Source organism: Sminthopsis crassicaudata, chromosome 4 (assembly GCF_048593235.1).
Source record: "Sminthopsis crassicaudata isolate SCR6 chromosome 4, ASM4859323v1, whole genome shotgun sequence".
NCBI classification, from domain to species: domain Eukaryota; kingdom Metazoa; phylum Chordata; class Mammalia; order Dasyuromorphia; family Dasyuridae; genus Sminthopsis; species Sminthopsis crassicaudata.
In genome coordinates this window covers 464,843,281-464,869,840 of record NC_133620.1, presented here as the reverse complement: position 1 = coordinate 464,869,840, position 26,560 = coordinate 464,843,281, and the positions used below count along the sequence as shown (strand labels likewise).

The following is a 26,560-nucleotide window of genomic DNA, read 5'->3' as shown; positions in this document are numbered from 1 at the left end:
GCAGAGGTCTTTAGCCAGACCTCCGGCACTTACCTTGAATTCATAAAATTCATGTAGGGTATCCTAAGCTCTGGCAGAGCTTAGATTTTAAGTATCACATGCTTTCAGCTTTTGCCCATCACTCAGCCCCCTGAACTTATCATTGAAGTGGATGCTAAACAAGTGTAGGCCCCTCCTCTCCACATCATCTGCTCATCAGAGAGGAATCACAATAGAATTCGTTATGGGGAAAGTTCATAGGCCATTTCTCAGGATGGAAAGGAAATGCCATTTCTCAGAATCAACACAGATCATCCATTCATTTCATTCAACAAAGACTCTCTCTGCTTAATAAATACAATGCTAAGTTCTTAAAAAAAAAAAAAAAAAAGGTACAAAGTTTAGATAAGATATCATTCTCTCTTGGAGCTGATAGCCTCAGAGACTGATAAGACTGTGGGAGGACCGTGGTTCAATTCTGCCTCTGATATTTGATACTTATGTGACCTTGGATAAACTGGGCCTCAGTTTCCTGCACTGTAAAATGAAGGGATTGAATTAGATGGTTTCTGATGTCTTTTTTCATCTCTAGATATATTTTCCCATCAGGCTCTAATCATACATGTACATGACATGGGAAGGACAATTTGCAAAACCAAAGTGAATGAAATTCAACTAACAACTTTTGTTTGTTTGTTTCAGATGCCCATGTTAGCCATGGCTCTGTCATCCTCGTTTTCTCTACTTTGGGAATAAGTCGAGGTTCTACAGTGATTTTGGCTTATCTCATGCATCGGAATAGAGAATCCTTAAGGGTATGTAGACCCACATGGCTTTTTTCTTCCTTCATTTCCTTGGAGTACAGGCTGGGCATCTATGGACCTTCAAAGAGATAATGGAGCTAAAGCACTTTGCAAATCTTAAATAGATGTAATAATGATGATAATGATCACCACCAAATTATATTATTACCCTCTAGGACTGGGACAACTCCTACTCATGAGCCTCCCAGTAATCTCATGCTGAGCTTAAGCAGTGTTTGTAGGGCAATACAGGGGTGTGCTGATAAATGTTTAAATCAGGCTTTCAGAATAAAAAAATACATGCACACGCTTCATTTAATCTGCATAATTAATACTTTCCTAAGCCTAGATAATCCATAAAACTAGGAACCAAGCTAGTTTCTCAGATGCATTTGATCACACTGAAATTTTTAAATTGATTCTTCACAAGCTGGCTCCAGCATACCCCTATGTTGACATCTATCTCATTATCTATTTCATTTTTATCTGTGTTTGCTATATACCTGACTTCAGTCTGTTGATTCTGCCAATCAGGCCGGTCAATCAGGTCCATAGCAAGCACAGATAGAAATGATATAAGATCTTATTGTATCTTAGTCCAACACTTTTTCTTCATGAAATCAGAGGAACAAGAAAATTACTTAAAAGATTGGGAAAATTCTCTCTTCCCCAAACTAGCTAAAATCTATATAACTATAGACTCATGTAACTCCTGGTTCACAATACTGTGTGGGTAAGGTTCACTCAGGATGAATAAAGTTTGGGTCCTTCTGATGTGTTTACTTTTATCATCTAGCCAAAGGATATATTAGTTCAAGCAAAAGATAGTAAATATCATATTAAATAAATTTTCTTTAAAACATATATATATATATATATATATATATATATATGCAAGGGGAGTATCGCACAATCACCATTCAGAATGCACATACAAAGAATATCTGCCTAAGATACATTTGACCAGATTAATGCCCCAGTTCTTGCCAAGATTACCTCTCTGGGTGTGTCATCTCTGAAGGACAGGGCTCCAGGGGGTTGTTTGCTGTTATCTTGGTCATTGAGCTTTTCTCAGTTAGCATTTTCTTATCTTCTCTTGAGGGTCAGTAGCCAGCTATCACTGTTTCCATCTGCTAGGATGTACTGACTAGAAAGCCCCTCCCCAATAAAAGCTAGCTCTTTAGTCTTGGATAGAAGCTGTGAGAGGCCATATCCAATTAAAGGGGAACTAAATAAAAGCTAGGCTAGGTACCCTTCCACAATTTTTTTTTTTTCCTGAGGCTGGGGTTAAGAGACTTGCCCAGGGTCACACAGCCAGGAAGTGTTAAGTGTCTGAGACCAGATTTGAACTCAGGTCCTCCTGAATTCAAGGCTGGTGCTCTATCCACTGTACCACCTAGCTGCCCCCTTCTGCAAAAATGTAAATGGTTTTTAACCTCTGTTGAAGGCTAAGTCATAGTCCTTGAAACCAAACAAGTGTCTGACTTAGAGTTGGAAATTTCTGATACTTCCCACTTAAGCCCTTAAGGGGGGGAGATGGTGCCTCCAAAATCCATTTTAAAGGTTTATGTCAAAAATATCCACAAAAACTTTGTGGAAGGTAGGAGAGCAAAGCCCACTTTCCTCCCAAGATCTTTTCTGGGTTGACAAGCAAATGAATTTAAAGCTAAACAAAGCAATTATGGCTATTGTCCTTTACAATTCAGGCCCATATTCCTGACTTTATTATACATATAATATCAGCAAATTCAACGTAGAGTTGTTATATGTTGGACAGTGAAAAACTCCATGGTCCTCCTACTTAGTCTGAATCTTAGTCACTGTATCACACATTAGGAAAGACATGTCAGTCCAACCCATTGGAACATGAGCCCTTGTCTCGGCAATCATGGGATAAAGTTTGTCTATTAAACAATAGCATCTGTTGATTTGCTACTTTGAAGTCTTTTTTGACTCTGCCCTCCTCAGCCCATGGCTAGTAACTGTCTCCCTTGAGATTACTTTGTATTGACTTCTTGGGAACATGTAGAATCCTCCCACCCCAGGCCTGTTACCAAGAATCAAAGAAACAGAGGAGCATGGGATGTGGGCTGACCCCTTAGGACACTGCTCAGTCGCCAGCCTAGCACAAGATAGTCAACTCAGTGTCTCTCTGACTGCAAGAAAAAAAGGACCCAGGAAAATCTGAAATATCAAAATTCCACCTCCTGGCAATGTTTCAGTGCCCCGTGCTGAATGCCAAGGGGGCAGGCGAGAGAGGAGGAAGGGGAAAGGAAGGAGGAAAAGCCTCTTATTAAGCATTTATTGTGTTGCACGGTGCCAACCTTTGGGGATACAAATAGAAAAGTAATACGGTTGTATTCTGAATGAGCATATTCTATTTGGGAAGGTAACACACATATAGATGATTTCATCTGCCCAGTAGAAAAGCCATGAGGACTCATGAACTGGACTAAAGACACAAAGACTTTCTTAGATCAGCCACATTCAAAACAGTTATAGAAAAGGACTTCCTACGGCTTTTTGTCAACATATTCTCAGCTCCAAGTCACAAAATAAATCAACCAATATAAGGCAAAAGCAAAAACCAAAAAACTTTACCCTTTAACCTAGAGTAGATGAAATAAGAGACAATTTGTGAAGTTGCTGATGTCTAAAGAGGGGAAAGGTTCAGAAATTGAAACCACTGGAAATCCAAATTTTGGAAATTATATATTAAAACCAAACAGATGACAAAAACAAAACTAGTGTCTTTTGAAAAGGAGAAGAGCATACTTAGAATTTCAAAGAGCTATTCTTCAGCATAACCATTAAATCTAACTAAAAGATCTGAGGTACCAAAACAGAATAATCGCATGAAAATTTCCTATGTCACCATGAGTGAATGCATTTTTCCATAAAAGAATATGAACATTTGAGGACAGCGCAACAGTATATGTGCAGTAGACATTGCTATGGATAAGGCTAAGGAGGACATTCAATGCCATCAAGAAATGCTGGTAGAGGCAAGATAAACAGCACTGTGGCATTAGCAATTTGAGAGACTCCTGGAGGTCTGGAAATGGGCTTTGGAAAATTAGGTTCCTATATATTATATTCACATATGTTATATGTTCACATATGTAATTCATACATGTGGTAGAAAACATGAAGGCGGTACTGCCCAAATCAGGTAACATGAAAGTAATCTACAAAATGGATCTTGGAAAATAAAAGTATAACAGAAATTCTGTATTTTTTAAATTAGAAATAGAAAGAAAAAAAAGTTAAGGTGATACAAGGAGTCAAAGCTAGGATAAATAATCCAATATTAAGTGAAAAACTTTTCCTACAGTAAATGTAGAGAGATTCCTTCCCCTCCTCCCCAAGAAGGAGTAGGGAAAGCATTTCTAATTTCCAAATGGTCCCAAGAACTCAATACCACAAAACATTATCAAATGATCAACAGAAATCATGTGAAGGGAATTGACAAACTCCAGGTGTTCTGCTCTCCTGCAATGGGGTAAAGGGCAGGAGAGATCTGGGGCTATGGCTCATGTACATGACAGCAATCTCTGATTGACTAGCAAATGACTATCTTCACCAACAGAAAGCATCCCATTCATTCCCAGAAGATGAGATGACCAGAGAGCTCCCCAAACACAGAGGGGGTTCCAGAAGTCTTGGTGCAGCCCTATGCTTTTAGAGATCAGTGTTGGCCATTAGCATGTTTGTGTTTTTTATGCAAAGCATATACAGTTTTTAATCCCTCAAATCTCTAACACTTAAAAAAGAACCATATATTGACTAAAGAGCAAAAGGGGTTAGGTCCAGGTGACAACAAGAGAAACTCTCTACTTGGTAGTATTGAATTAGCTGTCCCAAAGGGCCATAACATCTGCCTTTGACTCTGTCTCACACTCATGGCTTGTTCATGTCATGCCTGTGACTTGTCCACTTACTGGGATTAAGCAAAATAAATCCAATTACGGCAATAGCACTAAAGAGCACTTGATATGCATACTGGAAAACTAGTTTGTATTTAAAACAAGCTAATAATAATAACAACATAATAGCACAACATAATAATAATAATACATAATATATAATAACACCAAGAGTAATTGATAGGGGCAGCTAGGTGGCGCAGTGGATAGAGCACCAGCCCTAAAGTCAGGAGGACCCAAGTTCAAATATGGTCTCAGACACTTAACACCTCCTAGAAGTGTGACCCTGGACAAGTCATTTAACCCCAACCTCAGGGAAAAAAAAAAAAAGTAATTGATATAAATCATGACTTATCTTCAGAGAAAACCTATTATGGTTCTGCCTGAAATCACTCTTCAATAGAAGTAAGCCAGAGTTCCAAATCAAAGAGAGAGAGTCAAGCCCAGACATCTTATTAATCATTTGAATGACATAGAGAAGGTCAATTTTTAAGACTTCACCAAAGAGCTTCTTCCTTTTGGAAATTCCTTCTCCAACAATATCAAAAGAGTATTTGGACTCAACCAGTATAATGTCCTTAAGGTATGCTGAGGAAAAGTAGGCACTGAAAGCTTTGAGCTTGAATTTGGAAGTCACATTGAACCAAATGAATAAAGATAACATAGACACATAACTGAACATAAAGGAAATGGAAGCCTAAATATCCAAGAGATTTATTGGCAGCCTGAAATCATCAAACCTGAATGGAAAGTTTATAGAATGAGAACTCACCAATGGCAGTCTTATTGTCTATTTTCAGAAGTATAAAATAGCTTATAACAGATTTGAAAAGTAGCCTAGAAAAAATCCATCCAATATTCCTGAAACATGGGTTCTTGCACTGTGAGTGGTCTATAGGGAAAAAAAATGAATATTATCAAAAAGAAGGAAGCAGATTAATAACAGTTTTTAAAAAATCGAAATCAGAAATATTTTTGGAATAAGCAGACATCAAACCCTGCACAGTAGTTAAGACTAATAATTGGGGAGTCAGCTAGGTGGCATGGTGGATAGAGCATCAGCCTTGAATTCAGGAGGACCTGAGTTCAAATCTAACCTCACACACTTAACACTTCCTAGCTGTGTGACCCTGGGCAAGTCACTTAACCCCAGCCTCAGGGGGAAAAAAAAAAAAAAAGACTAATAGTAGGGTTTCTCTCAGAAAACTGAAAATGGTTTACCTCTGGATAGAGCCTGTAGAATGGCTGGGTTCCAAGAATGGACTCAAGAGACATTGCTTGGGAAATGTCTACATATTGATAAACATGGAGCAAATGACTTTTTTTTTTGGAAATGAGGGACTTTGGATGACAACACCAGACCATCAACCAGAGATTACAAAGAAATATTCTTTAAGGAGTCCAGACTTAGTGATCAAGGTTAATTTTGCAAAGAAATGTCAGAAACACTTAACTCCAGGCTATCATTATCACCTATGGAATACTTAGAATACTTAGTAAGATGTGACCTGTGGCAAGAATCAGATCAGAAACCTGCTAACTTTCACAGACTGACAGATTTTAAAATAACAGCTAACTCAAACAGTAAACTTGTACAGAAACTGAACCCGTTTTGTTGTTAGTCATTTCTGGTCATGTCTAACTCTTCAAGAGAGCTTTGGCACTGATGCTATTTCCTTCTCACTGAGGCAAATAACTTGCCTGGGGTCATATAATAAATGTCTGAGGCCAGATAATAAACTTCCTGATTTCCTGGGCCACCTATCTGCCCTCACTGAACCCTCATCATAGGTCAAACTGGTGCCCATAATTGCCTGTACATTATATTGACCCATAGAAATTTTGAATATTGTTCTTTTTTAAATTTTTAAAAAAATTTTATTTTTTTTATTATTGCTTTTTTATTTACAAAATATATGTGTGGGCAATTTTTCAGCATTGACAGAATTTTGTTCGAAATTTTTTGTTCCAATTTTTTCCCACCTACTCCCCACCCCCTTCCCCAAATGGCAGGTAGATCAATACATGTTAAATATATTAAAGTATATGTTAAATACAAAATATGTATGAATGTCCAAACAGTTATTTTGCTGCACAAAAAGAATCGGATTTTGAAACAGTGTACGATTAACCAGTGAAGGAAATTAGAAATGCAGGCGGACAAAAATAGAGGGATTGGGAATTCTATGTAGTTTGAACATTGTTTTTAAGGGATGTCACCTTACCAGAACTTTATAATCTCAACAAAGTAGGATGTCAAAATTATATGGAAACAGGTTACCCATTATATTTGTTATTCCGGTTACTACTGGAGTTGTATCAGAGATGCTTTGCATGGGCCTACAGAGGAAGAGATTGTATCCAAATATGGTTATTCAACTGCAAAAAAAAAAAAAAAAAAAAAAAAAAAAGAAAGCATTTATTGTATCTGCATGTAAAGTAGTTCACAGAACATTTAATATAAAAGAATAATTTCAGGACACCAACTTGTCCCAGGACCATTTGTTATTGAAAAAGATGAAAAGAATAAGAAGCTTGATAGCTACTATCAGAAGAAAAAAAAAATAAAACAGGTTACATGTTTACTTTTGAAAAGGCTTTTCCAAAAGAAAATGCTTTTCCAGAAAGAAAGACTTTTCCAAAAGAAATACCTTTTGGGGAAAAAAAAAAAACAAAAAACCAGCCCTTAATTCACAAAGGCCTTTCCCAAGCACGTCATACCACTGGGGTTTGTCAAATGGAAGTCAAAATGATTTGTTCTTGGATGGAACTCCTTAAGATCCAAGGATGGAATCAAAATGCCTTTCGTGGGTGACATCTGCATGAACTCTGAACTCGAGCAACAAGATGTTAAAAAAAAAAGCAGCAGTCAACAAATGATTGCTGCTGAGTGAAGTGAGCAGAGCTAGCAGAACAAGTTATGCGATAACAACATCAGGAAGACAATAAAGCCCTTGAAAGAACTCTGGCCAATGTAACGGCCATCTGTGATTCCAGGTGACCAAGGAAGGCGCACACTGCACACTTTGTGAAAGGTGATGGATTGAAGATGCAGAGCAAGACATGGCCAGGGTGGGGATGTGCCTTGTTTACACATGTATATTTGTTGCAAAGATTTTTTTTTCCTCTTAAATTGGGGTAGGGGAAGGAATTTGAGAGGGAAAGGAAATAAATGCTTGTTAATTGAATAAAAAGCGAAAGATTGAAAACAAATATTAGCAGGGAATATTATCTCACTGGTTCTAACAGAGGAGGATATTATCACAAGCTGCTCCACCCTCTTGATAAAAACTTGGCTTTCTTCTTCCTGTATTTGCAGAGAGCCTGGATTCATGTGCAGAACTGTAAAAACAACATTCGACCTAACAGAGGCTTTGTGAAGCAGCTGGTGGAATGGGAGAAAGTGATCCATGGAGCTCCTGTCACTGACATTTCGGATCCTCTTTACTGACCCTTCCCCGAAGCTTCCCAGAAAAACAAAGCCTTCTATTTCTTCACTTCAGCTGAGGTCCACTCTTTGACCAGCTTGGGCCAGGACGGAGGGAGGGGATGCTTGTGGTTTACCTCCTCATCCTTGGATTCCAGAATTTCCAAGTGGTTTTGGCTTCCAAGCAGTGGTTAGGATCAGATGATCTCTCAGATCGCTTCCATTTCCCAGTCTTATGATGTGAATCTTCATGTATTTGCATCCTTGGCCCAACTAGAACACATCTGAAAATGGCTCTCCAACCTGACTGAAAAGGTGTCCTGTCCCTCAGTCCCACCCCCACCCCACCCCCGACCGAGCCAAAGTCAAAATTTATACTTTCATAACAATTAGGTGGATACCCTTTAGTTCCTTGCACTGAAGGGATACACCAGGGCACACGCAGCTTATCCCATGCATCAATGAAGCTCCAAGGATCCTGAAGCTTCCTGACCTATGGGACCCAGCACAGCCCAAGGCTGACCCAAGAGTTTCAGCAGTGATTTGGAACTTTGGAGTTGGAGTGGGGGAGATTGGATTTGGAAAAACAAATATTCTTCCAAGAGTGCTCTCCACCAACCAAAATCCAACCATTTCTGAATCTCCCAAGCTTTGAAGCCTCAATGATTACCCAGATTCCAAATAGGAGAGGGAGGAGGAGGAGGGATCAAATGTTATCAGTCCTCAGGACAACCACAAGCTTCTGCCTGTGGATCCTGACCAATGAGAACCACTCCTTCAGTGAGCCCAGAGCTAGGGGTCTCCAGAAGCATCTCATTATTCCCAGTTCACTTTTCCCTGCTGCCTGCCTTGGTTATCTCTGCTGCTCACAGAAAGATGCCCACATTTCTAGAGCTGTTAGAACTCGACATAATCTCCTAGGGTTTGATTTAAGTTCCTTTAGACCATAGTAGATTCCTCTGATGGCCAGTGGTTAATATAAGGGATCAGTTGTATTATGGAAAGACTACTGGGTCTAGATTCAAACCGGGCTTCTGCTACTTGACAGGGGACTACAGGCAAGTCACTTAATCCCCTGAGCTGAAGGGTCTCCATCTGTAAATAAGAGAGCTAAGCTGCACATTTTTTGCAATCAAAATTTTATGAAATAACCTCAGAGAAGATCGGCACAGAGAATATCCCATTTTATGAGGAAACTGAAAAGGAAAAGGTAAAGACGGTGACAACGGTCATAGCCAGGTCATTCCTGACTGCATGTCTGGCATTCTTTCGACCCTACAAATCTGCCTCTCAGAAGAAACAGTGATAATCCAAAACATAGAGAATTTAGGATATTTAAGACCTTATCTGAGGGACAGAGGAGCAGTGGGAAGAGACAAGCCCTGCCTTTGGCTTACACTGGCTGAATGACTGTGGACGAGTCACAGTGACCTTTCAGGGCAAGCAATTCTCTAAGACTGTATGCTGCAAAGCAGTCACTGAATTATATGAGAGTTTGTCCACTGAGAGTTCCCTATAATGAATCGTAGATCCATTCAAAATAAACTTACTGAAGCAGCCACTAGCTGTTGTACAATTAAGGCCTTTCTGTACTTCCCAGATCTCGGGTATCAGAGATGGATGTGTGGAGGTGGAGATGGGGAGGGATGGGGAGAGCACAGGAATCCCTCATAAAAGTCAACTTCCGAAAGGAACCCGACATGCACATTTGGAGACCATATTCCTTTATGGCTTCTGGAATGCATCTTCTGATTGGAAGAGATGCAGAGAAGATTAGGACTCTTGGGGGCCTCCAGGTTTCCTCTTGGGGCAAGCAGGCAGGGACCCCAAGACAAGCTGTTACATGCATGTGGCAAAATGGCCCAAAACCAGAGGGTATGCGCTGCTTGTGGTCAGCAGGGTTTTACTCCCATTAACCTTGAGGAATTCTTTACCTTTTGGGGGGGCCCCAGGCCCTCTGGTGAAGTCTGTAGACCCTGTCTCAGATGTTTTTAAATGAGTAAAATAAAAATAGGATTATAAAGGATGCCTATTATGTTGAAATAGTGATCAAATTTTTTTTTTTAATTCATGAACCTCCATGTTAAAAACACCTGCTTTAGACAACGTTTGGTGGCACTCCTCTGTCCCTAGAAAGGTTTGTGGGTGGGTCTGTCCCCAGAGAAAGGATAGAAAGGGGAGAAAGAATCAAGTCCACAAGCTTTTGCTTGTTGGGCAGTGTGCTAAACTCTAGGGCTACAAATACAAGCAAAAAGATAATTTCTGTTCTCCAAGGAGGGCTGGAAGGTGGGACATAGTGATGGAGTCTGGAGAATTGGAAACAAAAGACCTAAGAGCCGTTGATGAGAACTCATCAGTGAAAGAAAGGAGCCTTGAGGTTCCAGAGTGGAAAAGCTCTGGCTGATGAGGGTGACCAAGCAAAGAGTGAGACATTTGCTCTAGTGGCACTGGTCTGTTCAGTCCTTCAGCTCTAAGTATGCTAGTGACACTGTGAACTTGATGCAGCATTTTGGAGAGTAATCTGGAAATAAGCCCAAAGAGTTATAAAACTGCCTATACCCTTTGACCCACCAATACCACTGTAAGGGCTGTTTCCCAAGAGGATTATGGAAAAAGGAAAAGGAACTTTGTTGTATGTTCTAAAATATAGGAGCTCTCTTTGTGGTGGCAAAGAATTGGAAATGGAGGGAATGCCCAGCATTTGGGGAATGGCTGAATAAGATTGGATATAGGATTGTGATGGAATACTATTTCACTGTAAGAAATGAGCTGGACTGTCTATCTACCCAGGTTACTTATACCTTCGTAATCTAATACTTAACGTGCAACAAGAAAATTGGATTTACATATGTTGTATCTAGGTTACACTGTAACACATGTAAAATGTATAGGATTGCCTGTCATCTAGGGGAGGGAATAGAGGGAGAGGGGAAAATTTGGAAAAATGAATACAAGGGATAATGTTATAAAAAAATTACTCATGCATATATAATGTCAAAAATTTTATAATAAAGTGACTTTGTTTTCAATAAAAAAAAAAAGAAATGAGCTGGGTGATTTTAGAGAAAGGTGTATAAAATAATGAAAAGTGAAATGAACAATACCAAGAGAATATTGTATGCAATAACAGCAATATTATTTGCAGAAGAATTGTAAATGACTTATGAAGGAAAATACTATCCACCTCTAAAAGAACTGATAAATGGAAATAATATGGTTTTATACATATACACATGCATGTGTGTGTGTATGTGTGTGTGTGTGTGTATGTGTTTTGGTGGTCTCTAGTAGGATGGGTAGGAAGATAGTTGGATTTTAAAATGCAACAAAAACAATATTTAAAAAGATATGATACAAGTGAAAAAAATGTAACAGCCCTTTTTATAGTAGCAAGGAACTGGAAACTGAGTAGATGCCCATCAGTTGGGGAATGGCTAAATTATAGTACATGAATGTGATGGAATAGTATTTTCTATGAAATAAGCAGGTTGATTTCCAAAAATCCTGGAAAGACACGAGCTGATGCTAAGTAGAACCTCGTACACAGCCACAATAAAATGTGATGATCTTGGCTCTTCTCAACAATGAAGTGATTCAAAGCAATTCCAGTAGACTTGTGATGGAAAAAGAGGACTATGAAGACTGAATGTGGATCACAACATAGTATTTTCACCTTTTTTGTTGTTTGCTTGTTCTTATTTCCCCTTTTGATCTGATTTTTCTTGTGCAGCATGATGTACGTGGAAATGTGTTTAGAAGAATTGCACATGTGTAATTTAGATCGGATTAATTGCTATCTAGGGGAGAGGGAAGGTGGGGAAGGAGGGAGACAAATTTGGAACACAAAGTTTTGCAAGGATGGATGTTGGAAACTTTGTATTTTGAAAAATAAACTATTAAAACATTATGGGGGGAAGATGTGATCATTTACTTTTGACTTCTCTTTGGTGTAAAGGGCTGAAACTCTTGAGTTAATGCACTGAAGTCGGATAATTGAGCACTTGAGGCTAATTACCGATTGGACAATATAAGAATATGCTTGGAAAATGGCCCTTCCCACTATCCTGTGCTGGCCCAACCGTTTGGTGTATGCGGAGAGGAGGGACAAGGGGATGGAGTGAGACTAGCCAGGCACTTCTGGGCGGAAGAAAGAGGTGAGGTCGAGGAGATTCTGACTTCTCCGCTAAGGACCAAGAACAAAGACCAAGGACTTTTGCCTATCCTGATCCCTCTGATTCTAAGGTATCCAGGGAGCTAACACGGTCTCCACACTTTGAGAGCAGGTTGGGAAGCCCCTACAAGTGGAAGCCAAACCCATTCTGATAAATTGTTTCTATGAGAGCTAACATAAGCCTCCAATTTTAGATACAGACTCAGAAAGTTGGGAAGGAATCGAGGAGGGCTTCAAGGACTTAGAAGGACCTATGGAAGTCTTCCACTATTCTGGTTTCCCCCAGGGAGGGGAGACAGAAGGAACCCTAAGACTCGATTTCAAGACCCATTCACTCTGTGATGGGCGGAGTCTCAGGACCTGTTAAGGCAAGATGGAGTCTAGTGAAATCAACAAACATTTACTTGTTGAGCACGTCCTGTGCCAGACGCCAAGTTAAACTGCTAGAGATAGAGATGGGCAGAAGACAGCTGCTGTTCTCCCGGGCTCACCCCAGCGAAGCTGTTTTCTCAGTCACATCCAACGTTTCCTGAGTTTAATCCATTCACTGCCGGTCCTATCGCTCCTTATGACCAAAGGAAAGGGAAGGCCGCTAGTCAAATAGGAAACAGCGCAGCACCTCCTCTGTCCCAACGCCTTTATTGAGTTCTTTCAGCCTCATCCAGCTCTCTCGTGAGCCCACGTGAGGTGTTCTCGGCGAGACAGCAGAGAGGTTTGCCTGCGGTTCATGCTCCATCCATCCATTTCACAGATGAGGAAACTGAGGCAGAGCTAAGTGACTTGCCCAAGGTCACACAACTAGGAAACATCTGGAACTCGGGAGGATGAGTCTTTCTGACCGCCTCACCACCTAGCGGCCCAGACAGGCTCTAGACCAGGTAAATCGGAGCTGATGAGAGAAAGTGCTAGAATTAAGGGGAGTGGGGCGTTCTTGTAGAAGGGGGACTTTAGCTGGGATTTGAAGGAAGCCAGAAAAACCGAGATTGGATTGGAGAGGAGACCAAGGGCAGCGAGGGGCCCGAAGGCCGGCGGGAGTGTTCTCATTGATGCTGGGAGGCTGGGGGATGGGGGCGCCGGCGTGGTCAGAGACCGCGGAGGAGCCTGGTTTGATGGAGGACGGGTGGAACGGGGAGGCCCGGCGGGGCTACTGCTGCTCCAGGAGAGAGGCCGAGGAAGATGACGGCACTTGCCCTTCCGGGGCGTGGGGGCGCGGAGGGAACAAGCTCTGCACAGTTGTTGGAGCACTCTACAAGCATCCTGGTTTTAACCTCCAAACGCCCTTGGGAGGTAGGGGCTATCACCCCCATTTCACAGATAGAAACTGAGGCAGAGAGGCGTTAGGTGAGCTGCCCGGGGTCCCCACCGGGGTCCCGCGTGGTCTTCCCGGCTGCCCTTCCCGGGTGAGCCGCCGAGGCTTCGAGAGCGGCACCGGCCGCGGCAGGTGAGTCCGGCCGGGGCGGGAACCCCGCCTCCCCGCTTGCTTGGGCTGGGGTCCAGGTCGCGTGCGCAGGAGGCGCGTGGGCGGGGTCCGCTGCAGGGTTTGGGTCCGAGGGGAGCAGGGGATTAGTCCAGGCCGGGCACTTCCCTCCTCCTCAGGCTCAGCCCCAGGAAAGCATCCCTGCAGGCTCCGCCGCCGGCGGGCGGGGGCAGGGGCGGGCCTGCACGTGCGCCCCGCCTCCCCGGACCCGGGCCCGGATTGGCCCAGGCGGCGGGGGCGGGGCCTCCGGGCTCGAGGCCCCGCCCCCTCCCATTGGCCAGCGGCGGCGGCGGCGGACCCCGGAAGTGGACGGCGGGGACGGCGGCGGCGCCGGCGGCGGGAGCGGGAGCGGCGGCTGGAGAAGAGGGCGAGGGGCGCGGGGCTCAGCGGGCGCGGGGAGCGGCGGGGCCGTCATGGAGGGGCCCCCCGCCCCCTCGGTGAGCGCCTGCCTGCGGGACTGGGACGAACTGCAGCAGGACTTCCAGAGCATCCAGGTGAGTGGTCGGGGCCCGCCCCTGCAGCCGATTGGCAGAACCGGGCAGGTGCGGGCCGCGATTGGGCGGCGCGGGCTGTCCGTCCCGGGGGTCGGGACCCTCCGCAGCTGCCCGCGGGCTTCCGCCGGCCGGGCGCACAAGAGGGGGAGCTGCCGCGTGGAGGGAGGGAGCCCGGGGGGAGTGAGGGGGAGCGCGGGCCGCCGAGGTCCCTGCCCGGCTCCCCGCCCGTCCGGCTGGGAACGCCCCAGTATGTGGGGTGACGGACCCCGAGAGCCACGGCTGGCGGGACCATCGCACGTGACGGAGGAGGAAACTGAGGCCCGGGGAGGGGGCACCTGCCCAAGGTCACCTGGGAGCGAAGCCGAGAGCTCCGACCAACTCCTCGGCGGCTCTGTGCCCGCGGGGGAGTCCGGAGTTCCTGCTGCGCCCCCCTCCCCCCCTACCTTTCCGGCCTTTGTAGTTAGTTGCGGCCCCCCTCCCGCGCGCACGCAGGCGCTCCTTGGGCAGCACGGCGGGGGGCGCCCCTCGGGGCGGGCCAGGCTTGTCCCTCAGCCCCCCCCAGGCCGGCTGGGGCCCCGGGGAGATTTCCAAGTTGTGGCTCTTCGCTGGGACGCCGGCTGGGTCGCCACCTCCTCCGCCCTCCTCGGAAACTTGGTTTCTGACACACTTGGATGGCCCGGGCTGCGAGCTAACCTTCCCCGCGCGTCCTTCCTGACCCACTACCGGGCGCCGCGCCAAGTAGCCATTGGCCAGCTCCACAGCCCTGGCACGGGGCCAGAAACCCGGGGAGGCGGCCTCGAGGGCCCCCGGCCATCCGGCTGTCCCCTCGCCAGTGCCTTACCCCCGCTGCCAGCCGCCCACCGGAGAGCCTCCCGCCAGCTGCGGGCGCAGCGCCCCCCTCCCCGGCGCTCCCTGAGTGCTCCTTGCCCCGAGTTTCCGTCCTGACCCCTGCCCGCGATGTACCCACTTGCATTTGGGTGTGGCTGGACGCAGAGACATGGAGGCTCTCCAATGGAGGGCTGGTTTTGTCGGGTCCGCTACCCCGGCACCCAAGAGAGTTTCCTCACACTGCCCATTTCCCAATCCCAGGAACCGAGAGTCTCTTCTGAGTCCCACCTCCAAGGGCAAAGGGCCCCGCGGCAGGAAATTGGGTGAAGGTCACCCAGGGCCCGTGCCCAGGGTACGCCGGGGCTCAGCCTCCGATGTGGCCCGAGGACCGAAGGTTGGCCAGCTTGGCCCCAAGGGCCGGGAGCGCTGCAGAAGAGCCCGAAAGCTTGCTTCCCCAGCTGTCCGTCCTGCCCCAGCTCCCCCCATTCCCTAAAAGCCAGGGCACCGGGGCCCTAGAAGTGGTGGGAGGGGAGGCCACGGGCCGAAAGCCGCCATCGGCGCTCCTCGTGGCCTAGCTGGCACCGGCCCTCTCACTCGCCATGGTAGGGGAAGGCCCACTGGGCACTGGAGGGGCACCTAAAGGAAGAAGCTTCTTTTTCATCCACAACCCCTGGTTGTGTTGACAGAAGACACGCCCCCTGCCCGCCCCTCCCCCAACTTGTCTGCCCTGAAATCATTAGCTCTTTCAAACTTGGGGCAGAATAGGCAGGGGTATCCCCGCTGCTGGGAGGCTGGCAGGGACTCTAGCTCAGTGACAGGAGGCACACCGGGATGGCTTCCTCTGGATCCCTGGATCGCCCGGCCAATGGGAGGAGCTGTCTCCTTGGAGGAGGTGGCCCTCTTGGCCAATGGGCTGGTTTCCATGTTACTCAGCACAGACAGATTTGAGATGCAGGAGGCCAGACAAGGGGCAGAGATTTGTGTTTACACCATCTGGAAGGGGAGAGGTGCCCCGTGGGTCAGTGGGCTGCTGCCATCCATGGGGGGATGCCCCCTTCTGCCCGCCCTGAGATCCCTTGTTTTGTGCTTGCCCGGGTTTCCAGTGCGCCCCCCCCCCCCCCAAGGAAGTGGCGGGAGAAGTCTGTGCTCCTGAGTTCAGTGAAATGGCCACGGGGACTCCTCTCACTCAAAAAGGGCCAAGGGCCCTTTGCCCGCGGGCTGGGACTCCTGGAAGAGTTTCTCCATTACTGGCATTGGTGAACGGTCAGCATGGCGATGGTGGGCCAGCGAAAGCCGTCACCCAAACTGGGGAGCCTCCATGTTTCTGGAGGCTCAGGCTCCTTTTCCCCTACCCTGGAAGGCCACCTTCTCCTCCAGCAGCACCTCCTCCCTCTGGTGGCCAAAGGGGATGTTGCTTGATGCTCCACAGTGGGCATGGGAACCACCTTGGGGCCCGCCCATCTAAAGCAGCTTAGCCAGGATGGTTGTGGCTTGATGTGATCCTTCTGGGCACCAGATGTCTGCAGCCCTCCGCCCCTGGTTCAGGAGGGTCCTTCGGGAACCTTCCCCTTTCACCTCACCCGTGGTCCCCGAGCCTCATCATGGCTTCTCCCTTGCCCGCAGGAGACCCACCGAGAGTACCGCCTGCAGCTTGAGGCCTTGACCAAGCTGCAGAGTAGCTGCTCTACCTCCATTGCCCGGCAGAAGAAGAAGCTCAAAGAGTTAGCCTTGACCCTGAAGAAGTACGTGCTGGGGGTATTGGGGGTCACCAGCCCACTGATCCATGGGGAGAGGGAGAGCAATGGAACCTGCGGCCGCCAGCCCTTGGGAGGGCCAGGGGCCTCTGGGGCTCCAGAATTGGCCTTCCTAAGGCCAGGCCGGGCCAGGGCAGGCACAAAGAACCAGCTGTGGCTGGGCAAGGCTAGGCAGCCTGACCTGGCTGTTTGCTCATCTGTAAAATAGGAAATGTTGGCCCAGAACAGAGAGGGCTAAGTGACGTCCAGCGCCTTGAGAAACCTGAAGCCAGCTTGGAGGTCCTGAGCTGGTTGGGGTGTTCTGCTGTAGCAGCAGCAGCCCTTTGGGCTGGGGTAGGGTGGAGTGCTGAGGTAAAGCTCCTGCCTTTCCAGGCCCTGGGATGGCCAGAGCTTCTCCGGCAGCTGGGCCAGTCCCTCTTTTCCCACCATGCCCTGCAGATGCAAAGCCTCCATTCCATCCGACAAGGAGGAGATGCTGCAAGAGATTGAGAACCTTATCAAAGAGCGTCAGGGGATCTTCTTTGACATGGAGGCTTATTTGCCCAAGAAAAATGGGTGAGGAGACGGGCCGGTGCCAGACAAGCGGCTCCTCCATAGTGTGGGCCGCTCTGGGCTCAGCCGGCTGCTGGGGATGAGGGGGGTTTCTTGGAACCCTCTTCATCCAGACTCAGGGCTGGGCCGCCAGAGGGGAGGGAAGAGGATGGCTCCCATGTCCTGAAGGGCCCTAGGGTTGGAGGACATGACCAGGGCCTCCTCACCCCACTCCTCCTCGTCTCTCCCTCCAGGATCTACCTGAGTCTCGTCCTGGGAAGCGTCAACGTCACCCTCCTCAGCAAGCAGGCTAAGTAATCTTTCCCAGCCCCGGGTGCCTCTCCTCCCCTTCCCTGCCCCCGCTCCCTAGCCCCCTCGGTAGCTGGCCTTGGGGTCCGGTTCTGCTGCTCCCACCTAGTGGCTGAGCAAACCCCTCACCCTTTCTGGGTCTCCATGTCCCCCATGTGAAATGATGCTCTTTCCAGCTCCAACTGAGCAGCACAGGCTTGGGAGGGCATCCAGGCGTCCCAGCCCATCCCCGGGGCCACCCCCCGATGGGGGGCTCAGCCTGGTGTGAGACTCAGGGAGTGTGGCCTGACCTCCTGCCCGCAGGTTTGCCTACAAGGACGAATATGAGAAGTTCAAGCTTTATCTCACCATCATCCTCATCATCATCTCCTTCACCTGCCGCTTCCTCCTCAATTCCAGGTGGGCCCTTGGACGGCACTGGGCGGACTGAAAACTTCTGGGGCTGATGGGTGGGGCCGGGGAACTCCTGCTCCCAGGTTCCCACTCCTGTCCCCACTGCCCCAAGTTGCAGTTCCTCTTTGTCATCCTCAGGGTGACAGATGCAACTTTCAACTTCCTGTTGGTATGGTACTACTGCACGCTGACCATCCGGGAAAGCATCCTCATCAACAATGGGTCCCGGTGAGCTCCCCCAAACACACCTGTGGCCTGGCCCGTCTCCCCTGGGGGGGGGGGCAGTGTGTGTACAACTTCCTTTCCTCCCATGCCCTCAGTGGAATCCCTTTATGAGGAGGGTGGGAGTGGGAATGATCCTGCCCTGTCACCAGGAGCAGCTGGAAGGGTGGGGGAGGTGGAGGGGCAGGAAGGCTTCTGGGAAGGGAAGTAGAGCCCTCCCTCTCCCCTGTCTCAGGATCAAAGGCTGGTGGGTGTTTCATCATTACATCTCTACGTTCCTGTCTGGAGTCATGCTGACATGGTGAGCCCCATTTCTCAGCTCCATCCTCGCCTCCCCCGGAGCCCACACAGATGCTCTCAGCCACAGGTGTCAGCCAGTGGGGAGTTCTGGGGCCTCTCATCTGGAGCTCACGTTTTATAGAAAGAGACGGGTGAAGAGAAGAGGGGGTGAGCTGCAGCCCCGGGTCCCGGCACTCACACCCTGAACCTGGGGTCACAGGAAGAGGAAGGGGAGACTCCTCCTCACAGCTTCTCTTCCTGTCCCCAGGCCTGATGGACTCATGTACCAGAAGTTTCGAAACCAGTTCTTGTCCTTTTCTATGTACCAGAGTGAGTCTCAGATTGTGGATCCACTTCCAGCAAAGGCCTTCCCTGCCCCTTATCACCACCTCTGGGATGGCCTTGGGGATTGCCTTACCACTTGCTCCTTGGGGTGTTGAGGGAGGCCTGGGGCTGGGGTGAAGGGTAATGACCCTTGGCCCTCCTAAGTGGGAAAGGGCTCAGAAAAGGAGCCTTCCCCCATCTCTGGCTCTCCTCTGGAAGGGCCTCCTTAACAGGGCCTCCCTCGGCCTTCTCCGGCAGGCTTTGTACAGTTCCTCCAATACTACTACCAGAGCGGCTGCCTGTACCGCCTGCGGGCCCTGGGCGAGAGGCACAACATGGACCTCACTGTGGGTGAGTGGAGCCTCTCCTTCGTCCCGGGAAGGGGCGGGGAGAGCTCTGGCTCCCAGCAACCTTCACCCTGGGACTCTGCTCCTAATGCTGGCTCTCCTTTCCTTTGCTCCTTCTGCCAGAGGGCTTCCAGTCCTGGATGTGGAGGGGTCTCACCTTCCTTCTCCCCTTCCTCTTCTTTGGCCACGTGAGTTTGCAGGCCCCTTACTCTCCTGCTCCCTGGTGCCCCTAATGCTAGGCCCAAAGCTGGGAAAATCCAGGACACCCCCCGGACAGCCAGGACCCCTTTTGAGGGGCAGCCCTGGCCAAGGCTTCTTCCTGGGATCAGGCCCAGCCCTGCCATGAGCCTCAAATTCGTTTTATCCTTTAGTTTTGGCAACTGTTTAACGCGGTGACCCTGTTCCAGCTGGCCCGGGAGCCCCAGTGTAAGGAGTGGCAGGTGAGTGCTGCCCAGGGAGGCAGGGAAGACCACCTCGGTGCCCAGTGAGAGGGCTGACATCTGCCATCCTGCCCTTTTCCCTCCAGGTGCTCATGTGTGGCCTCCCTTTCCTGTTCCTCTTCCTCGGTAACTTCTTCACTACTCTCAGGGTGGTTCACCAGAAATTCCACAGCCAACACGGAAACAAGAAGGACTGATGCCGGGGCCAGGCGCGGGACGAGCTCTGCCCCGATCCCTCAGCCTTGCCTTGAGCTGAGACCATGGCAGCCGCCACTTTCTCTCCTTGCCCAGAAAAATCGGTGACTGGCTGAGCCCCAGGAGCTGTCCCTCCTCCATCCCACCCCCAGTCAGTCACCTGCCCAAGCCAGTGGGCCACAGGGACGATGGATTGTTGGGTAAGGGCAGGTACCCTACCTGAACTGGGATCCTCTGCCCGAAGCCAGCTCCCACTCCCTAAGTGAACCCTGCACTTGTGGGGTCCAAGGAAAAATCCTCCCATTCCCCCCGGTTCCTCTTGTTCCGGGCCCCCCACCTCATACCCTCAGGCCCTTTGTGAGCCTCGGTGCTGAAGCTATGGCAGTGAGAAGCGTGGCCATAATAAAGGGATTGGTGGGGGCCGGAGGTGGCTGGAGTGGAAGCCTTTTCTTACTGGCCCCAAGGGCAGTTCTGTGAAAGCATTGCCCAGAGCTGCTGGTGGTCACACCCCAAGGTGGGCCTGCTCATCCCCAGCCACAGGTACAGGGCCTGCCACAGGCAGCCCTTGGGGAGCTGGAGACATTCTCCCAGCAGCTGGATGGGAGGCCTGGGCTTGCAAGGAACATCTCCCAGACTCCTCTGGGTTCAGCACATCATTGGATGGAACCAGTAAATTCTCAGGAGGGAGGGGCCACTAGGGAAATTTTGCCTGTTTTCACAGTGAACAAATTGACACAAGGCTATTTGGTACAATTTTCACATTTAATATCGGGGAGACAATATCACTAACAAAGTCCTCTGGGAACCCTATTCACATGGGGAGGAACAGCTGGTCTGGATGAGGTTCTAGAACTCACTCAAGCAAAAACTGCTCACACAATTACAAGCTACTCCAAGGGCAGATACAGAAAAAAAAAAATTTTATTCCAAGATCAAAGAATATTTCAAAATAATTATTTACACTCATTGGACATTCTGGGGGTCGCACCCAGCGCTCTCCTTCCAAAGACTGCTTCCTGGTTGGGCCCATGCCAACGGGAAGGAGACTCGGGGAACAGGAGGAAGGGGGAGCCATGGAGGCATGGGAGGGTGTGCGAGGGCCACAGGCCCAGGCTTTGAGACTGCTCCCTCCTCTCCTACTCTTTGAGCAGCAGCTTTCAAGGCCTTGGCCAAAGGCCACAGGACACCGACACCCCCCCCACTGGGGGGGAAAGAGGTGGGCATTTTGGCACAGGAGAGCCCTGGCCGGAGGCACCCTGGACTCCAGGCACTGGGGAAGGGACCGACTGGTCCCTTAACTCCTCTTCCACAAGGAAGGGGAGCAGGGCTCCCCGCTCTAATCCCAGTAGCACTTGGGAACTGAGGTAGAGGGCCCTGGGTTGGGGATGGGAGGCAGGCTTGGCCTGACCCCCAGCCCCTCACTCGATCCCAAACTCCTGACCTCAAGAGCCAGGAAGCAGCCGAGTGGTCCCCATGCCTCTCTGGGGCATGGAAAGGGTGACCATGGTGGCCAATGGGGCAGGCTTCCCCCAGAACCCCCCTCCCCCACGGCCAGGCCAAGTGGAAACAACCTAGTAAGAGTGAGAAGGCAGAGAAAAGGGCTGATTACAGAACAACGGGCTGGGCCGAGGCCGCCCCTGACCCTTGCCCTCTCAGTCCCCAGGGCGGCCCGGGCGCCCCTAGCTCCACACATCCAGGGAGTAGCGGCCCTTCGCCATCAGCTTCTTGATGAAGTCCACGGCCTGGGACTGGCTCATGCCCCCGAACTCGGCGGCGATCTCACACAGCACGTTCTGCACGTCCCGGGCCATGTTCCGGGCATCCCTGGAGGCCGAAGTCCAAGGGGGTTAGACAGGGAGGCCGTTCCCCGAGGCCCCTCCCCCTGCAGAGACCCCCAGTCCCGCCCGCCCCCACTCACCCACACACGTAGATGTGCCCGCTGCCCTCCTGGATCAGTTTCCAGAGATGCTCCTTGTTCTGCTTCATCAGGTGCTGCACGTAAACCTGGGGGGGGGGGGGGGGGGCGGGGCGGGTTGGGGGCCGGCTCAGCCTCGGGCTCGCGGCCCCGCCTCCCTCCCCGCAGCTCCGCCCCCTCCCGCTCGCGGCCTCACCTTCTGGGCCTGCTCTCGGGAGAAGGCCACGTGGAGCTGGGAGAGGACTCCGTCCTTGTGGAAGCGCGCCAGCTCCTCCCGGTACAAGTAGTCCTCCTCCTCCCGGCGGCAGCCGTAGTACAGCACGGTCTCCCCCACTTCCTTACCTGGGGACACGGAGAGGGGGGTGAGCGCGGGAGGGGGAGGGGAGGGGCCCGAGCCCGGGAGGGGGAGGGGCCGGGGGCCCGCCTTACCCTGCTCTTTCAGCCATGCCCGCTCCTGGATGAAGCCCATGAAGGGGGCGATGCCGGTGCCCGGGCCGATCATGATGACGGGCGTGGTGGGCTTGAAGGGCAGTCGGAACTGTGATTTGCGCACATACATGGGCACGGTGGCCTTGTGCCCGTTCTCCTGGGCGGGCTCCTTGGCCCGGAGCCAGTTGGTGGCCACGCCCTTGTTGATCCGGCCCGCCTTGGTCTCGTACTCCACCACCACGGCACAGATGTGAATGGAGTGGGGGTGAACCTGGAGGGGCGGCAGCGAGGGGGCCGTCAGGGGGCGAGGGCCCCGGCCCTTGGCTAGGAATCTGCTACTTTGAGTAGACGGAGGCCCGGGCCCTTCCCTCCTGTAGCACTTCCCTCCCGCTGAAAGGAGGCGGCAGAGCAGCAATCACTGCTCCCCTAACTGCCCAGGGCACCCCCCGCTCCCCACCCCCCATCTCTAACCAGCTTTCACATGGACCCCCACGTGGGAACACAGCCACCCTCAGAGTTCAGAGCCCCCTTCGGCCTCTTCTGGGCCTCTCTGCCTCCAGGCTACCCTCCACACTGGCCAGAAGCATCTTCTTCCACTCCAGGCCCGCCCCCATACGTCCCCTTCCTCCTTTGGCCTTTAAAACCCTTCACCTCCCAGGCCGGGCTGAGCAGCCTGCAGACCACCCCCTCCCCCGTGGGCCCTTCTGCCTTTCCTGATTGCCCCATCCCAGCAGCCGCCTCCCAAGGGGCCCCAGGTGAGAATGGAGGCCAGACGCCCTCGCAGGTCATTCCATCCCTCTCATGCTCCAGGAGCTGGGGGAAGGTGCCGCTGGCCCAAGAAAAACACTTGTGATCGGGCAAGGGCATCCCCTAGAGGCGCTTCCGCCACTTTACTTTTAAGAAGCCAGGAGTGAAGGGCAGGGCAGCCATGGAGGGCTTCACTGGCCCAGATGCCAAGGAGCTCCGTGCCTTCTGACTTAGGCCCAGCCCAAAGGATTATCTTGGGGGGGGATGGCACTGGGCTCCCCGCATCCACCTCTCCCCTCCTCCTCTGCTGCCCTCCGGACAGCAGTGTCCCTGGACACTGATTGGCTGCCCAAGAGTTGGGGCACTGGGTCGGGCCACTTCTGAAGGGGCAAGAAAATGAAGCAAGAGGCGCTGGGAGCGGGGCCAGGGCAGTGCTAAAATCTGAGGCATCTGAGGCTCTCTGTGCAGCCCCTCACCTGGAGAGGGAGCCACCACTAGTATTCCTGTCATTCCCATTTTACAGATTAGGAAGGGGCTCTCTGCTGAGCAATATTGACTGTTAGGGGAGCGGACCTTCGGGGGACCTCGGCTTCCTGTGCGGGGCTGCGGAGACCCCTCTCAAACCCACCTTGGAGGAGGAGGCGATGGAGTAGTAGCGGGCCTGCAGGCGGGGCAGCAGCTCACACAGGTGGTCAATGGGGGGCCGGAGAGAGGGGTAGTCCTGAAGAATGGCCAGGATGTTCCTCCTGGCTTCCACGACCCAGCTCAGGTACAGCTCCTACAGAGGGAAGCGAGAGAAAGACCGACGGTGAAGCTACCAGTGGGACCAAGGCAGCGGGGGAATGAGCCGGGCCCGGGGAAAGGGCTCACCTTGCCCTCGCCTGACGAGGACGCCATCTTGCGGAGTTGCTCCTGTTCGGCCGGCTCCCCAGCGTACTGTGCCAGCTCATAGAGGACGTTGGTTCGGGGGGGATTGGTGATGTCCAGGTAGTAGGTGAGCGCCGTGCGGTAAGTGGTGGGACAGGGGAATGGATGCTTCTTGTTGGACTCCTCTGCAAGGCAGACAGGCAACTGACTGGGGGATGCACATCTGAGCCTGTGAGCACCTGAGTTTGTGTGCACCTGCCTGTACACACCTGGGCCTGTGCACACCTGGGCCTGTGCACACCTGAGCCTGTGACCTCTCCCAGATCAGCCTAATCAGGATCTGGCCAAAACCAAGGCCCTTAAGAGCCCTGGGCACTGGGGAAAGATGGAGGCTGGCTTACCCAGCATGTGTGCACACATCTATGCGCTCATTCACATATGTACTCATACACCTGCTATGGATACACTCACAAACACACACTGCCCCCCCCCCAACCATACCACAATGACCCGGCACCTGACTACCCCGCAGCTCTGCTACAAAGCCCACCCTGGAATAAAGTAACCCCCGGTTTTCTCAGCCTCTGTCCCCAAACCGGTCACTCCCTCTGCTCTCCGTCACCTCTCTCCTTACGCAGTGGAAAACTTCTGGGGATCTGGGGGGATCCTCAGGGTCTAAGAGAACAGCCTTCGCCTGCCCAGGTTAGCGGCCCAACAATTGAGCCAATAAGGAAAGTAGAAATGGAGGCTGGAGAATGCCTGTGACTTGAAGTAATCACTTTCCATCTCGGGGCCTTGGGTCTCTCTGATCAATTAGGAAGCTCAGTCCCAAAGGGCTTCTGAGTCAGCAACACACTTTTAGGAACAGGCTGAAAAATCCCTATAAAACCCCACGGGGGGGCCTGGCCCAGGCTGTTTATGGGCTTCCCCAAAGCAGTTCTGTGATGTCTCACAAAGGGGGAGACGTGGGAGGCGAGCCCGGCCAGCTGGCCGCCGGGGAGGGCAGACTCACCATCCAGGTTGTTCAGAGACATGACCACATCCAGGTCGGCACCCAGGATCTCTCCGAGCTGGTTAACAATCGATGTATCGTTGGCCGGGTACACAGCAACATGGTCCCCGGACTCATACCTGGAGATGGAAAGCAAAGTTACAGGCCTAGACTTCGACCTGGCTAGGACTCCCACAGTCACCTATGAATCACCCATTCGTGTTTTCAGATGAGAAACAGGCCCAGCAGCGCAATGGCTGTGTGAGGTCCTCTGACTGGTAAGAACCCCGATCCAGCCCGTTTCTGTGCGGTGCATTTGGGCTGCCTGGGGTGGGGCAGGAGGGCCCACCTGCTCCAGAAGGCCCAGGGGAGTCGGGCTCTCCTACCTGATTTTGGAGTTTGAGATGTCTAGCTCCAGATGCATGAGATGGCGTTCTCCTCCCTGGTTCAGCTTCCGATTTGTGGTCACGGTAGCCAGGAAAGGATTCTTGGCATCGAAAGGCCTGCGAAGGAGAACTCTGTTGGCATTCAGATGTCCTGAAGCACGAGGACATGGCAGGGATGCTAGAGGCCGTGACCCACATGGAACCTGAGGGAACGGCCAATGATCCCTCTGGGCCTCGTCCAGGGCAGCACCAACCACAGGCCAGAGCCAGGGTTGACTGCAAACGCCGGGATTCTTGGGCCAGCCCAATCCATGCCAAGGTGGCTCCGCTCTCCCCCCTCAGGCAGGTGCTCTGGACAAACTCAGTGGCAGCTCACGCTTATGTTGCCCACTTAAGGCCTGTTCCTCAGTGGGAGGGGGAACAAATGAAGGTCCGAGGTCCTCAGAGAAAAAGCTTACTTAGTCCTAGGCACCCGGAGGCAACACCTGTCAGACTCTGAGCCCGAGACCCTGATCTTTTCCCTCTGCTTTGGGGAGGATGGGGAGAGGGTGGGCAGTCACAGGCTCATAAAAAACCAATTTCCTTGCTATGGGGCCAAGTCTTCTTCCCTCTTGTGGATGCAAAGTGGGGGAGTGCACAGAGTTCGGGGCCTGGAAAATCGAGTTTAAATCCGACCTCAGGCACTTAAGAGTTGTGTGACACAGGGTCAAGTCATTTGCCTCAGTTTTCTCATCTGCAAAATGGGTGCTATTGTTATAGCATCTACCTGCCAGAAATGTTGTGAGGAGTCAATGAGATCCCATTTCCCAGGGCTTAGCTTGGGCCTCATATATCCAAGACTCTGAATAAATGCTTCTTTCCTTCCTTCCTTCTCTCTCTCCGAACCCACTCCACTTCCTCTCCATGGAGCTCAGTTTGGAGGGGAGTGCCTATCCCCCAAAAGAGTGAATCTCCTACCAATTCTCCTTTTAGTTTGGGGGAAAAATCTACTCCATAGAAAGGCTTTTTCAAAACCCAAATAAGAATAACCAAAATACTAGTGACTGAACTGCAATATCCCTTTCATAATCAAACTGAGTGCTCTTCTGTCCCATTGGGTAATGACTAGGTGGAGGCAGCAGCAAAAGGGCTCAGTCAGCAATCCCTTGGAAGGGGCCGGGCACCTGAGAGGTCAGAGGGCAGGCCTTGTAGTCCTGGCTGCGGCCTATGCTCTGAACCCAGCTGTCCTCGCTTTGTAGACTCCAAAGTTCATCCCAGGCCAGCTGCCTCTGCAGAGGGGAGGGTAGCGTGACGTGCTGCCGTGTCAGTAATTCGGCACGGACACGG

At 50.9% G+C, this 26,560-nt stretch overlaps 3 protein-coding genes across 13 annotated transcripts in view; 2 read left to right on the top strand and 1 right to left on the bottom strand.

The window, feature by feature from the left end:
* STYXL1 (serine/threonine/tyrosine interacting like 1) overlaps positions 1-8,210 on the top strand; it is a 48,802-nt gene extending 40,592 nt beyond the window's left edge. For all 3 annotated transcript variants that reach the window (XM_074264127.1, XM_074264126.1, XM_074264128.1), the window contains exons 8-9: positions 682-794; positions 8,028-8,210. In XM_074264127.1, coding sequence (XP_074120228.1) covers positions 682-794; positions 8,028-8,159 — 245 coding nt within the window. In that variant the 3' untranslated portion in view covers positions 8,160-8,210. The remainder of the gene's footprint in view (positions 1-681; positions 795-8,027) is intronic.
* A 5,885-nt stretch (positions 8,211-14,095) lies between these two features.
* TMEM120A (transmembrane protein 120A) lies at positions 14,096-20,325 on the top strand. Its single transcript, XM_074264123.1, has 12 exons — positions 14,096-14,277; positions 16,729-16,847; positions 17,298-17,414; positions 17,645-17,704; positions 18,003-18,098; positions 18,231-18,320; positions 18,550-18,615; positions 18,862-18,923; positions 19,176-19,268; positions 19,388-19,452; positions 19,636-19,704; positions 19,791-20,325. Exons 1-12 carry the CDS (start codon positions 14,197-14,199, stop codon positions 19,899-19,901), a joined length of 1,029 nt encoding a protein of 342 aa, XP_074120224.1. The 5' UTR covers positions 14,096-14,196; the 3' UTR covers positions 19,902-20,325.
* A 317-nt stretch (positions 20,326-20,642) lies between these two features.
* Positions 20,643-26,560, bottom strand: part of POR (cytochrome p450 oxidoreductase) — an 81,563-nt gene continuing 75,645 nt past the window's right edge. For 7 of the 9 annotated variants that reach the window (XM_074264119.1, XM_074264118.1, XM_074264121.1 and 4 more), the window contains 8 exons: positions 25,235-25,351; positions 24,870-24,988; positions 23,861-24,042; positions 23,619-23,768; positions 22,244-22,514; positions 22,011-22,156; positions 21,818-21,903; positions 20,643-21,723 (listed from right to left, as the gene is read on the bottom strand). In XM_074264119.1, coding sequence (XP_074120220.1) covers positions 21,579-21,723; positions 21,818-21,903; positions 22,011-22,156; positions 22,244-22,514; positions 23,619-23,768; positions 23,861-24,042; positions 24,870-24,988; positions 25,235-25,351 — 1,216 coding nt within the window. In that variant the 3' untranslated portion in view covers positions 20,643-21,578. The remainder of the gene's footprint in view (positions 21,724-21,817; positions 21,904-22,010; positions 22,157-22,243; positions 22,515-23,618; positions 23,769-23,860; positions 24,043-24,869; positions 24,989-25,234; positions 25,352-26,560) is intronic. The other 2 variants (XR_012481517.1, XR_012481518.1) reach the window with 1 other exon arrangement.

Coding starts and splice junctions, on each gene's coding strand:
- TMEM120A (XM_074264123.1), top strand. CDS start 14,197: ATGGAGGGGCCCCCCGCCCCCTCGGTGAGCGCCTGCCTGCGGGACTGG. Junction 14,278..16,728: donor AGGACTTCCAGAGCATCCAG/GTGAGTGGTCGG, acceptor CCTTGCCCGCAG/GAGACCCACCGAGAGTACCG. Junction 18,321..18,549: donor CTCATCAACAATGGGTCCCG/GTGAGCTCCCCC, acceptor CCCCTGTCTCAG/GATCAAAGGCTGGTGGGTGT.